This window comes from Aulonocara sp. 'chitande type north' Nkhata Bay, linkage group LG3, assembly GCF_057382095.1.
Source record: "Aulonocara sp. 'chitande type north' Nkhata Bay isolate Kocher_YH1m ecotype deep benthic linkage group LG3, A_spYH_male_GT1.1, whole genome shotgun sequence".
NCBI classification, from domain to species: domain Eukaryota; kingdom Metazoa; phylum Chordata; class Actinopteri; order Cichliformes; family Cichlidae; genus Aulonocara; species Aulonocara sp. 'chitande type north' Nkhata Bay.
The window spans coordinates 29885018-29900335 of NC_141346.1; the positions used below are offsets into that span (position 1 = coordinate 29885018).

General features: G+C 39.5%; 1 protein-coding gene across 3 annotated transcripts in view; it reads right to left on the reverse strand.

The window, feature by feature from the left end:
• Positions 1-14894, reverse strand: part of LOC147335076 (uncharacterized) — a 38288-nt gene extending 23394 nt beyond the window's left edge. For all 3 annotated transcript variants that reach the window (XM_086275848.1, XM_086275847.1, XM_086275846.1), the window contains exons 1-2: positions 14815-14894; positions 1288-3196 (exon numbers count right to left, since the gene is read on the reverse strand). In XM_086275848.1, coding sequence (XP_086131974.1) covers positions 1288-2805 — 1518 coding nt within the window. In that variant the 5' untranslated portion in view covers positions 2806-3196; positions 14815-14894. The remainder of the gene's footprint in view (positions 1-1287; positions 3197-14814) is intronic.
• Positions 14895-15318: the final 424 nt, after the last annotated feature.

Below are 15318 nucleotides of genomic sequence, written 5' to 3' on the forward strand. Positions count from 1 at the left end.
CTCAGTTGATTGGCATATTACTACAATGAGATGGCATATAATTGCTAATTCGACCCCATTCACACACAAACTGGTAGCAGAAAAGTTCTGTCTTATTGCCACTTTGTTATAGTATTGATACAGCAACGTTTTGAAGACAGCAACTGGCTTAGTAATCCCCATCTTCGAAGCAACTATGTCAAAGGTAATGTAAATTCATTGTACATGGCCCAAGTAATTTGAGTCGTACCGCAGTCTCCTAACACTGTTTTGCCTAGTGTGACTGCAGCATTAGACAGTCAAATTTTGTTCATCACTATGATGCCCTGCGACATTATGCAACACTAACTTGGACGTATATCCAGGTTGTCAAGGAAACAGCACTAAGCAATAAACCTCAAAAAGCATGTCACACATTTGTATAGACAAAGACTTTGATTACATTTTGAAAAATATGATAGATGATAATCATAGAAGTAACTACAGTTCAGTCCATAAGTTTTTGGACAACTGCTAAATTTTTGTCATTTTGCCTCAGTATGCCACTAGATTTGATGTGGCTGAATTCCAATTCATTTTCAGACTTAATTAATTTATCTCAAACTTTTTCAGAAGCTCAAAAGTAACTTTACAAATGCACATAGTCTTAAAAGATAATGACTTCCTAAAGTTCTGAACCCATACGAACTCCCAAATACTGTTTCCTTCTTTGAGATGCTCTGCCTTTACTGCAGGCACCTTCAATGGCTAATTGTTTGTGTGTCTCTCTCTTTTTTCAATACCCATTTTCTTTGCCTTGAGAAATTCTTGAGTTATTTCATTATCCATTTGCACTGTGAAAACACTATCTTTGCAGTTCTGCATCATTTGGCTAAAAATTGAGCGGGGAGTACAGCACTGTACAATTAATTCATCTGCTACCTCAATCAGCAGTCACTGAGACTATTCTCCTCATTCTACCAGTAGCCACACAATTCCTCTACAATGTTTGTCAAATGTGACACTTTGGATCATGAACTGTTCCTTTCCTTATATTGTTACAAAATTTCATATTGTTTTTGTTAATGGGTACACAGCTTACAGCTTGTGGTGCACACCTTACTGGAATACTTTTGTCAATATTACTGATTCAGTGAAACAATGTTTAAAATCAACTGAAAGTACCATTTATAGATTTTTTTTTTCAACAAACAGCCATCAGTTCTTCCAAATGAAAAGAAAATGAAATTGAAACTCAATCAAAATAACGTAATCTTAAAAAACTTGTCCTCCTAAACAAGGGCAAACAGAGTATACTCTTCCACCCACCTTCATATGAGCACATTGTTGTAAACACAGAGAACAGGTATGTGGAAAGATTTTTGGTGTGGCTGCAGCATAGTCTTGCTTCATGGCCCTTGTTGGGAGAGACTTTGAAAGCTCCCTGTTTGCCAAGCACTGCTTATTGGAAGATGGAATAGTTATGGTACTTCGGGGGGAAGAAAGTAGAGAAACTGGTTTTGCAGCAGCATTCATGATCTGTTTACTCTGCTTTCTTAGCTGTTGTTGTGTCCACTTATGCTGCTTCTTGTTCATCGGTTCAGCAACCTTAGAGTCTTGTTCTTGAGTTGTACTCTCTTCCTTGGTGTGAATGTAATCATTATCGGGATGCACAACACAGACCACACTGAGAGGTGGCTGAGTTTTTAAGGCTGACTGCTGATAAGTCTCTGGTTCTTTAAAGAGAACTAGCCTGGAGACCTCAGACATCTTAGGAAATCTTGAGTCTGTGTCCTTCTTCGGTGGAGAAAAAGAGCTGATGATTTCTTGAGAAGACCGGCTTGGTTGGATCTGTTGAGCTGCATTACTGCCTTGAGAAGTCACACAGACTTGGACTGAGCTCAGACTGGAAACAGTATCCTGCAGGTCAAATGGTGAAACCATCGTACTGGTTTTCCCTTCTATCATACTTTTTTGGAGTGGTTCTCTATTGTGGCTGCTACTCTCATAACAGTCCATCAACAACATACTTCTACTCCCACCATTGCTAGCTCTCTTGTCACTGCTCTTCCCAATCTCATCTACAGTATATTTGGCAGTGTGTCCAGAGTCAATCACTTTACTTGGTTGAACAGTAGGTGACATTTCATCCTGCCACATCTCTTCTCCTCTTTTTGTATTTAACCTGTCCCTTCTACTCATACTGGTGGTTGGCTGAAGATCTGGATTTGGTTCTGATTGAACTGCATTTGTACCCCTTTGATTGCGTATTTGTTGTAAGATAAAAGGCAGGTTACTAGGGGTGATCTGGTCTTCGGGGTAAGAAATCAGATATTCCAAGTCTTCTTTTTCAAGTCCAAACTGCAAAAGGATGTTAGCAGCTTCTTCTGATGTGTACTGAGGGTACCTGGACTCTGCCACAGCCACAGGTTTGTCAGGCAGTTGAGAGTCATAATCACCTAAACCTGGAATGGATTGGATATGACATTCTCCTTCACTCAGAGCAGCAAATCTACTGTCATGACTGCTTTTATTGCTATAAGAAGCCGGTGATGCATGGAATTTAGAAGAAGAATCCTCAATTTCACTTTTGTAGTTTGGCAACCAGTCCATGCCGCTATCAACATCAGAGAGTCTTTGAGAGAGCGAAGACATCGGATTGCTTGTTTCAGTGATTGATGAATGAAACTCATCTCTAGGCGTGCTAGTAAAATGACTGTCCTGAGAGTCAGCCAGAGTCATAGACCTGTTAGGGTCCCCACTTGCATGTACATCCGATAGTCCATACTGCCCCTGGTTGGAACTTTGGTTCCCAGAGGCATGGGTGTTATCCATGGGATGGGACATGATCTTATCACCCTCCAGAAGGTTATGTAGGGCTGGGGTAGTCAGGAAGGAGGATGCTGCAGTTAGACATGGAGATGGCGTGCTGAATATTGTTGGTAAGGTGGTAGGTCAACAGGCAACTACAAGAGTGCCATTTATCTATATCAGTGCAAGGTGGACGTTCAAAAGAGTCAACTCCAAGGTAACTTCTCCTCAATCACTAGTGAGATCCCTGGAAGCTCTCAATGTTGTGGCCTTTGTAGAGGCCCTGGAGCAGAAGAAGAGATACTATCCCTCAAAAATAACAAAAAGTTGAAAAATTAAAAATGGAGTTATTGAACTGGTGTGGGCGTCAATTTCTTGGATCGATGGAATTCATCATCTGCATGGTCTTGTCCTGATTTGCTCAGTCCTGCAAGATAGAAATGATGTCACTGATATCATGTCAAGGTCTTTTCTGGGGAAAAAAAAAAAAAAGAAAGACAGACAAAAAGCAAAGCAGGCAAAAGCATAAAATGATAGGTGAAGAGAAGAAAGAAGATCATATGACATAGAGAATAGGGCTGCTCGATTATGGCAAAAATGATAATCACGATTATTTTCACTGAAATTGAGATCTCGATTATTTGACGATATTTATTTAACCCTTTAAGACCTACTATAGAACCAAGTCCGCCAGAGCTTATATTATTTTTTTACATGTTGTAGTGCCATTTGTGGGAGCATTTCAAGTTGCTATACAACTGTTATAGCCCATATTTTAATAATATGTATGCATTAAGTCCATAGTAACTACATTAATTGCAAAAAAGTGCAATAAACTACAAAAAAATTGAAAATCGTTTTTGTTTTGTTACATATATTTCTACTCGGAGAAATTTAAGAGGTTTATCCCTCAAAACTTTAAATACAAAAAAGTTGCAAAAAATAGTTTCCCACCACAGGAAATTTATTTTGAGTGTCTTCATAGTTTTATTTTGGAGATACACCAATTTTTATATACACTGCAGGAAAAACGAAAAAAAAAAACAATCCTATGATGCAAATTTGCAAAGAAAACAGCAGGTGCATCAAAATAAACTATTTCCAGCAGTGCAATTCGAGTTCTAAGCATCCCAGAAACTATTCAGAAAAGTCAAACATGACCAGTATAGGCTTTTAAGGCCTACGAGTAAAAAACTACATTTCCGCGAAAATGACGTCACTTCCGGTTTCGAGCAGGAAATGGCGGACATGTGATAGTTCGCGCTGACGTCTGTTTCACTGTGGGAAGTGTTACGAACAGCTGATCGGATCGGCAAAGCGTGTTTCTGGAATATTATGTTTTTGTTCCTGCAAGAGCTTTTTATGCAATTTTTGCAAAGCTATATGTGGAAGGAAACCGTGACCGAGGACAAGCTGATGGCATCAGATGTAAGTACAACTCCGGTTTCATATGCAAAACAAATTATTGCGCTAGCTTACACGGTTCCGGTTCTACAGGGATTTAAAAATAGTTACACAACACGGAGCGTGCTGCTCTGACCGGCTTTAAAGGGTTAACAATGACTTTAAAAAATAATATAAAATAGTGTGCAACACCACTGAAGTTTTTTTTTTAACCTCCCTTTTCAACCAACGGCAGTCACTCTCCTCTCCAAATAACTTCTGCTTAGCTTTCCGAGCTTCCCTCGGGTGCTCTTAATCAGCGGTCTCCAACCTTTTTTGTGCCATGGACCAGTTTATGCCCGACAATATTTTCACGGACCGGCCTTTAAGGTGTCGCGGATAAATGAGGGAGGGGCTAATAATCGGCTCAGTCATTTTTAATGATCGTTGAAAGCCCAGATCGTAATCGTGATTAAAATTCGATTAATTGAGCAGCCCTAATAGAGAATACATTTATTTAGTCTTTCTTTCAATGAGACCCACCTAAGTATGTCTGACAAAGTATTTCAATTTCTATCTGTAAGAAAGAACAATGCCAATTATGATCAATTTACTAGTGGACAAACCCCTCTCTTATTCTAAAAGCTTCAACCAGCTAGCCTTGGCCTCTACCATCTCATGCTTCTCTGGCAGCTGGTTGTGGAAATCCTCAATATTGTGCAGTTGCTTTCACAGGGAAGATCTCATCTTACGACTAGACAGACTCCAACTTGACCTTTTGGACTGCAGCTAAAGAGGTATTCCCTTTCTGGGGAGATCTTGTGTTAAGTTTGAATTGCACTCAAATCAGCAGATGCAAGACCGGTTTACTTTTCTGAAGCAGAACAAGGATCAGCTGTGATCCAAAACCAAGCAGCTAATTTTACTGTTCTATTCTCAATTTGTCACAAGAAAAATTGGAAATTGCATACAGATATTTATTGAATAAAATATAAACATACATGAAAATACAGAATAAGGCAAACACAGGGTTTATTTAATTGACAATATTGAGTATGACCACAGGCTGAAATGGAGTCGCAAACCACGAGAGAACCTCCGCTGTGTTTTACAGATAGCTGTAAATGACGACTGTTATACCTCTCTCCTGATCTCCTGTGGATACATTGATGACGGGCTGAACAAAAAAAATTTCAAGTTTGGATTCACCACTCCATAAGACTCACTGCAACTGACTTCCAGTCCAGTTCTTGTGTAATCTGGCATACCTCAGCCTTTCCTCCGCATTTCCCTTTCTTAAGAATGGCATCCTGACAGTCACCCTTCCCCTGAGACCATTTCTGATGAGGCTTTAGTAAGCAGTAGATAGATCAGCTGAAGTTCCAGATGTATCTCTTAGGTCCTGTGTCAGATGGGTTTTCCTAGTTTTTAGTTTGTAGGTTTCCTACTTTCCTAAATTTTTAAGGACACACTGTATGTATAAGTGTTCAGCTAAAAGCTCTTTGGGAATTACCTTATTGGTGCAAAAACACAGTTTTATATCTGGAAACAGTTTTATCTTTAGCTTTGTTAGTTTTTTCCAGATTGTAAAGAAATTATATAAGAAAATATATTTTTGTGAAAAAGTTCCTATTTTAAAATGGGTCTTTTAACCTGTCTGTTATGAGTGAATTTTTTTCATGCGTGAATAATTCATAGATCAGTCTTAAGCAGTGTTGGTCAAGTTAATTGAAAAAAGTAATCAGTAACTAATTACTGATTACTTCCCCCAAAGAGTAATCCCGTTACTTTACTGATTACTTATTAGTAATTAGTTACTTAGTTACTTTGTAAAAAACACGATTTACAACCTGAATAGGTGATAAAGCGATACATAATCCATCATACAAAATGTAATCAAATGGAAACGTCTGTTTTTAAAACTTGTTTTATTAGTTTTAGTCTTTTAACTTTATGCATCAAGCAAAAAATTAAATTATATGCAACATTCTCTGACTGGAAGAAATTTGTTTAACATTTAAACCTATTTTCTGCACATTCCAGCACATAAAATAAAATAGTTTTTTGTGTTTACACTCACTCTTTCAAATAGATGCAAGTAAAACACAGCAGAAAATAAATAAAATCAAAGACTAGCTGTCCTGTTGCTCTATTTTCACCTGTAAAGCAGGAGTGGGGTAGGCGGAGGTTTACCCTGGTGCAGGTGTGCCGCGGTCAGTTGAAGAATCCGCGAGTTTCTCTGTGAATTTCCCATTACGTCATTGCGCACTCGGTGCTTGCTCGGAAGTTCAGGGGTTTTTTTCACTGTAAAAAGATTTTTTCTCCCACACACACCAGACGCTAATGTTTTTGTCACTTTTTATGGAATCAAACTCAAAGTAAGGTCAGTACTGCCACGCTTTAAACGCTGCACGCTCATACTCTCTCCCGCACTCGATATATTATCCATTGTTGATCTGCACACAGCTGTTGTCACGAACGTCGCACTCGCTTACGTCACTGTCATGACACATTCTCGCAAAAAAAATCACGGTTAATAATCCCTTACTTTACTCGTTACTTGAAAAAAGTAATCAGATTACAGTAACGCGTTACAGTAATGCCTTACTGCCCATCTCTGGTCTTAAGTGACTTAGCAAATGTTTAAAACACCTCTGAAAATGGTCAGGTACAAAGACTGGACTGAAAATGAGTGTGAAAGAAGCCAATGTCCAAAGCAGAACTTTGAAAGACCTTCAGAAAGTGTGGAAAACTATTGCTTAAGAGCACTTAAAAATGTTAATACAGTCTGGCTCCTTGGAAGCAAAACATAATGAAATGTGGCAAGATGAATAAAAGACATCCCATTTCACATGCCAAGAAAGGAAGTAATTTAAAAAATAAATACATTTTCCACTTGCTGCTACAAGTTTCTGAACAACCGTGACATTTTTTTCTATGTTGCCTAATCAGGATTATGCAACCCTAAATATTAATTCATTTCCTACACCAAGTGCACACATCAACATTACAACCTGACTTCTGAGATATAACAGGATCATCTCCCACAACGAGACACTCTTTAATTCCTTTAGTAGTTTCATTTCATGGGAAATAAAAATGGCTGCCAAGAAAAAGGTTTTCTGAACACGCCACCTGAACAGACCAGAGGCGCTTACACTGTTGTGGAAGTTTCTATTTAATAAAGCCTGCAGACAAATGGTGAGCAGTAGCTAATATTCTTTCATCAGAAAAGAACAAAAACCCAAGCTTGGTCAGAGAAGCCAACATTGCTGGGGCAGTTGATTGGCAGAGTCTCTGCTTGAGCCCAGAATGGCCCTGAGTTTAAATACTTCCTACAGAAACAAAAGGCAGTACGCAGCTGTTTTCACACCTTTGGTCTTCACACTCCCTTGCTATCTCTTACAGTGGTTGAAGAGACAAAAGGCTCCGCTACCTTTAGAATTGTCTGCTTTTCCTCCAACTTCCTGAGATACAATCACCCGGCTTTTCAATGGCATGAATGTGTTAGACGTTGAGATCTTTGGAGAGTGTGAATAATACATACATAAAATGCGGTGGTGCATTTTCCACAGTGACAAGCCAAAATGCCTGCTGCGGAAAAGGCTTTTAGTGAAACATACCACACTGTATTTACAGTTGAATATTGGGGTGGGGGGGGTGGGGGTTGGGGTTATAATAGGGCTGGGTGATATATCAAGTTTTTAAAAAATATCGATAAATTTTTTATATGAGATATAAGGTGTGACAATATCCTTTATATCGATATAGTCTATGTTACGTTATAATTATACTTGTGGAGCCGCAAGTTTGCCTCTCTTTCGTCCACTTTTGTCTTTACGCAACGTTACTCGGCCTCGCCCCTCCTTCACTGAACACAGCTCCCCCCCCTCCCCCATCACTTCACCTGCAGGAAGCGACAAGATGGACACGGCAAATCTCCGTTAACGAGTTATTGCACATTGCCCCGTGCGTGGGGCTGGACGTCGTCAACGTGTTAGCTAGCTAACCACGCTAACGAGCTAACCACGCTAACGCCATGCAGCCCAGAGGCGCTGCACAGCCTAAAATCCTTGCATTTTCTCAAAAGTCGACAGCGCGCCTTATGTATGAATTCTGTTTGTGCTTGATGGCCGCGAACCGATTTTATGTGGAACACGGCGCTCAGCAATCTGTCAAAAAATGTTTTAGTACGACTTTAGTAAGCTACGGAGCTGCACCGCTGATGGATTGTCAGAGCATTACGGCTACCGAGGAGCCTTCGCGGAGTGATACGTACTGTGCTTCAACGTAATATTACCCTACTGTGTATAAGGACTATAAATGGCACCTGTTAAGAGACGTGGTTACGAAGAGGATTTCAAACTCAATGCTGTCAGTCACACAGTAGAAGTTGGGAACAGAGCAGCTGTGAAATCTGTTTCTTTGTTATTATGCTCAGCATCTGTTAGTTTACATTTTGACTGCACAATTGTGAGCTTTTTGTTATGCACAAAAAACACATTGTTTTCTTTTATTTATGGAGCATTATTATTTAATAAATGCTCATAATTTATTTTTGAGTAAATCTTATGTACATCTATGCTCTATGTTAATAAAAGTGCCTGTGTGACATCTGGGACACAGCTTTGACTAAGAACTCTCTTTTTGTTCTTACTTTATGGCTTAAAAAAAAAAAATATCGAGATATATATCTTATATCACCGTCCAGGTAAAAAATATCGAGATATGAATTTTGGGTCATATCGCCCAGCCCTAGTTTATAATATGGCGGTTAATGGGGGTAAGAATACAAAATAGAAAACAGGCCTGGAATGGGAAAAAAGAATTGGGGTGCAAGGCAGGAGGGCAATCAACCCCCACCCCAAGGGCAGGGCAGGACACAACACTTACTGAGGGTGAGGGGCAGACAAAGGGCAAACGCACACTATCTTAAAAGGAGATGGGGGACAGGGTGTCAGCACCCCTGGCCACTGTACCAGTGTTTTTCCTATGTGTGTTTTACTGTAGGGGGAGGAGATCAGAGGTTATGACTTGTGTGGAATTCTTTAGATCAGCCTTTAGAATAGGACTGCAGTGTGCTGATCTCCAGATGCATCTATAAGAGTAATGGGAAATAAAAGTATTGTGTGAAACTTGGAAACATCTCTGCGTGATCTGTGATTGTCCTGCTAAACCTCAGTGCTGCGTTCGATACTGTCGACCATAATATTCTATTAGAGCGATTAGAACGTGCTGCAGGTATTACAGATTCTATTTCTCTCTCAATATCAGACTTGATTTAAACTTCGCTGATCAACTGGGCGTTTATAAAATATGCTGTGGCAAATAAATTAGCAGAAAAATAAATGGCCGAAGCCCCAAGATTATCTTAAAAACACTATTACTTAAAAACAAAGTATTGATGTTATTCCTAATTTATTTTCAACTCTTCTCATTTGAGCTCAGAGTGCATTAAGCTTTGACTGGTGAATTGAAATGATGTTAGCAAAACCTTATCTTTCTGTCTGTGTAATAGAGCAAATAGAGGCTAGAAGGGTTTTGCTTTGGTTCTATCTTACATAATGTCTCTCAGACAAAACATAATGAGTGAGCAAGAAAGAACCCAAAGCATTGTTACCTGAGCTTTTCAGTCACTCCACCAGATTTAAGAAAAAGATATAACTCACAAACATACAAAGACAGAAGTGTTAGTCTGTCAGGTGTGAAACACCTTCAAACTGCTGCTGCTTTGCTGTTGGCTTCCCCCATGTAATAGAAATTTGTTGTTCTGACGTGCCCTGATATCCTGCACTGTATGCTGAAAGCAGGGAGTGCATCAGATTCCTCTTTCAGTTTTGTTTCACGGTCAGCACACCGTGCAGCTGCACCTAGTTCTAAAACAGCTGGGCGAAGACAGCACAGTGAGAAGTTAACAGTCTGCTACATCCTTTGCATCCCTTTAAAAGAGGTTTTCTTTGCCTGATCTGACCCCTTAAGTCAGATTGCAACCACACTCTCCTGCTACCTGCTGCTATCACACATGCAAACATGCAACCAAAGCAAACAAAACAACTCATACATTAATAGGCTGGTTCTCAGGAGGATATGTGGGGCAAACCATTAATATTTGTACATTTACAGTCAGATGACATACCAACACAGTGTTGCTCCATCACACTCACAGAGAAAAACAGGAGGGAAGATTAGGAAGAGAGACTAGTGACATAACAGAAATACAGCTTTCTTTAATTTTTTTTATTTTATTTTGAAAAACAACATGTTTTGCTGTCATTTCTGCTCAATGGGATTAAACTGATGCAGTTCAAATAAACTGAGTTTCAGATCCCACTGATTCTTCTGAGACAGTATGTTGAGCTTAATCAAACAGAGCCTGAATCTATTTATTCTATTTATTGTTTTTTGGTAGAGTGGTTTTATTCTGGCCTTGCAAGAGAGTGGCAAATTGTCGAGGGTGAACGCTACCACTCGCCCTATGGTAGCTCTGACACTGATACTAATTTTGATGTTTACCACTGTGAGAATCCCCTCTTTTTTAACATGTTTCTCCAAAACCTGTATATGCCTTTAATGACAATGGTGCCTTTCCAGATGTGCAAGCTGCCAATTCCATGGGCACTAATGCACCTCCATACTGTCAGGCTTTTGAACTGAGTGCTGATAACAAGGCAGATGGTCCTTGTCTTCTTTATTCAGAAGGACAAATTATCTATTTCAGATTTGACTCATCTGACAGCAGAACATTTTTTCCACTTTGCCTCACAGCCCATTACAAGTGGGATGACATGTTTACACATGGCTCCTTCTTTTAATGAGCATGCTTTAACCTGCATTTGAGGACTGTATGCTGTGAAGCACATATGTGTTAATGAGATTTGAAAACCATTGTATGTGTTGTTTTTAAACATTTTGTTGTTTAAATTTTTGCAGAAATCAAGGTTGTGAAAGACAGTGATAAACTGTGAAACAGCAGAAACCTTATCAGGCATTCTGGGAAAATGCCTATCAACCTAATGACAATATGTGACAGAAATGCTTACTGATTATCAATGATGCACTTACTCAAGGCCAAATTTGCCCAAAAGTTTGAACTGCCAGGAAACTCAATAGTAGACAAACCAAGCAAAAACACCCAGGCAGAAAATGACGACTGCAAAAGAAGTCCCTAACTCATGTGTCCCCTCCCAGGCCAAATTATAGAAAGACAAATCCTTTGAAAAATTGCAAGACATAAAAAGTGGGTAAAAGTCACAGTGAAAAGTGCAATGCTCGACTCTTTTCCATTGCACATCTGGATAATCCTATCGAGCAGTAAATGTAAAATATTAGGTTATTTCTGAATTATAGATTGAGGTCAATACAGCCTGTTGTCAGATGATCATAGTGTAAATCCAGCTTCCTGCTTGCTTAAAGACAGCACTTACTAAAGGCAGGGTGCCATCGTTTTTTAAAATCAGTTACATACTTAGATGTGCTCATAGATGTTTAGTGTGCTCAATATGCAAGATTTTGAATTACAACATATTCTAGCAGTCTTTACATAGCCCATCATCAGTCATCAGCTACAGACTACAAACTAACTAATTTTGTTAGTGTTCAACGTAAACATCCAAGGTAGGAGGTAATGGTTAGCAATGTTTTATAATTAGCAGTAATTAATATTGATGAAATGTTTTTTATTTGAATTTAGAAGCAGAACATTGGAGGTTATCCAAGTCTTTAAGACTTCCCTGCAGTTCAACTAATTACTGTGTGTCATCTAACTCTATGGATGGCAAAAGCTTGGGATCATCTACATGGAAATGAAAAAGTATAATATGCTGTAGAATGATATAGTTTCCTGGGGCAGGATTGTATGTTAAACAGCTAAAATAAACCATTAACGTTATAAGTTGAGAGGTTAAAACTGTCAGTCAATCACCACTACAACTGGCAAAAAAAAACTGTCCAAATAAGATCTAAAACACCAAACTCAACCATTATTACAAATTATGAGGACTTAAAACAAGAAACACTAAGTATAACATATAAATAAAGAATGATATTAAATGTACATGAGGGACAGCGTGTAAAATGTTAGCTTGAGTATACAAATCAGATGCTTAAAATGTTTATTCCAGTAGAATACTTTTGCAGCAAGACAAATCTTGCATAGACATCACACACATGGGCAGAAACGAAAAATTCAGTAAAGCCCACGCTGTTTTAAAATGACTGACACAATCTCCAAAACAACCTCATATCTAACGCACTTCCAGTATTGGAGACTCCACTCATAAGACAATGCAAATGCTCATAAATAGTAAATACTGGGCTAAGATTTTCTTCATGTAGTGATGCAAGTCCTTATCCATTTTAGGGTGTGGTGGTGCTGGAGCATATTCCAGCTGGGTCAGAAGTACACCCTGTATTTGCAGCATAATGACTTGTGTTTCATCACTGGTCTATGCAATAAGAAACTGGTACATCTGAAAACATTTTCAGTTGCTTACTGTCTGGCAAACTTTTGACTCTAGGTTGATCTGACACTAGGGTTGCCAACCGTCCCTTAAAATACGGAATCGTCCCGTATTTAGAAACAAAAGTACACGTCCCGTATTGAGCTAATAAGGGACGCACTTTGTCCCGTAATACAGTGAGAATCAAAAGTAGTCTATAAATGTTAATGGCATTAACGCTTTGTTTGAAAACATAATTCCCAGCCCCTCTCCTGCTTTGTGACCAATGAGCTGACAGCACACTTATGACAATTCGAGTATGACAATTCAGATTACCGCTCATCTCATTGGTCGAGGAAAGGTCGCTTACGGAGAAAATACCGGAAGACAACAGATGACCACAACAAGAAGCATGGCCAACAGGGAAACAAACGCCGACACTGCGGTGCAAGTCTCGGACGACAGTACACCTAAAGCTGGGCAGACACTGTGCGATTTTTACAGTCACGTTATTCAGCTCCTGCTCAAACTGCACGATTGACTCGCAGGGGTTAGAAGTTGGTAGGTCACGATGCAGGTCTCACACTATACCGCCCGATGCTCTGATGCGACCTGAGTGCTCACACTGTGCGTCCATAACATGAAGGTTATAACAGAAAATCTGTCGCTCGCTCTCTCTGTCTCTCACTCACACAGACACACCACCACCATCAACTTTGCTAAATTGCTAATGAAAAACATGATCAGGCAGCTGTGATTGAGCAGCAGTGTAAATTCAACTATTTTCACGGTTGTTGTGGTCGTGATAATTTTGTGATGCCACATCGAAAAGGCTCGGATGAGCTTTCCAAAGTTCTACAAGTTGTGCCTCCATCGCTTGTGTCCAGATCACACGCTGCACAGCCGTGCTGCTCCGTCTTTTTCACGGCGTTTACGTGTTTGCGCGCGAGCAGTGTGAGCGGCTCACGAGCGATTGATGATCGGGAGCTGGTCGTGAGGTGTTAATCACTTCTCGTTACCCCACGTATACTACACGATGAAGGCCAAAATCGGTCCGATCACTCAAAAATCGGCTCAAAATGGGCCTAAAACCGCACAGTGTGAGCCCAGCGTTAGAGCAGCAATGTTTGTTCCCCTCAGAGAAAGGGAAGAATGGGAAAAGGAAAACACCTGGCTGGAAAACGTTAATATGGGCATGTGCAGTGAATATCAGCGCTATGTGGCCAGAAGTGTGATAATATAATTTATTTTGTGTAATAAACGACTGCAAGGATAGATGATTACAACAAATAGATGACTAATACATAGATGAATAATGATGATGAGTTATGATGCGTAATCATGGGAACAAGCGGGTTTTCAAACGGGAGCAGCTGATTAGCATTAGAAAAGCTGAAATAATACCTCAGCTGAAGCCAATTGTACTAAATGCACTAAATGTGCACTGTTACAAGAATATTTTTCTTTCTATTGTTTTCTATTATTTTAAGTTAAGCAGGACAGAGTTCTTTTAAAGAAAGATTTACTTATATTCTCAAAAGTTAAGCATGACAGGCTTCTGTTTAAGAAAGAGACCTGTTTTACTGTGTTAATGTTGTCATTTTGAGCTAAAAATAAATGGCTAAATGATCATTTGTTTCACATGTGTTCATATCACAAAGAATACACATCTACTTAAATCAAATTCAAGTCAAAGGGTTAAAAAAAATAATTTCACACACAAAAAAAGAGCTAGAAAATTCACCACACTGGGAAGGGTGAAGACAACTGGGTCGCCCGGCCCTGGCCACGAGGTGTCCCTTATTTATTTTTCAGGGAGTTGGCAACCCTATCTGACACGTAAAGTTCAGTATTATTTAGCAACATGTTTCAGTTCACCACTAGGGTGCTTGACCCTAGTGGTGAATAGTGGCCCTCCGGAGAAGACCTAAAAACTTCTTAAAAACTCCAACAGGGGTGATACCTTATTTTTAACCTAATCATAGTTTAATATTAACGTTTCATTTGACTTTATTGATCTTTATCATGTTTAAAAAGGACCGCAAACGCCAAACTCCTGAGCCAAGTTATCAGTGGCACTGTGATAAAGTTAGCCTTACGTTTAACAACAAAACAGACGCGGAACACATTTTTCATAGTGAGTCTAAAGGCTGTAACAGACCAACAAACACCGACGGTGAGTAAAAGAATGAAACTCGGGTTGTTTATGGCATTTGTTTCCTACCTTTCGTTATGGCTTTGCTTTCCTGTTGCTTTGATGAGCGGAAACTTCCTCTGCTGTCTGTTCCGGTTTGAAAGACGAGCCTTCAAAATAAAAGCACGACCTCTGAAAGACGACGTTTCTATGACACCCCCCCCCGCCCTCCACACACACACACACACACACACACACACACACACACACACACACACACACACTGTAGACAGTAAAGATTAAAAATAGACATCGAAGAAAAGCCGAATAAAAAAAGAATGTTGAAAAGAGAGAACTAACCAAAACAATAATATTAGCACAATATGAGCTAATGAAAGAAATGAAATAAAAAGACAGGACCAAGGTGGCTGTGCAACGGGAAATCCAAATATTTTGTTAGGAATTGTATAGTTTTTGGTGAAACCGCGTGCCTACTGATCATGTCAACGATGAACTGCGATAAACAAAGCCACCTCCTGCACCTATTACTTTTCACTTGTCCAAACCAGGGTCATGAGCGGGGACTACGTCCAT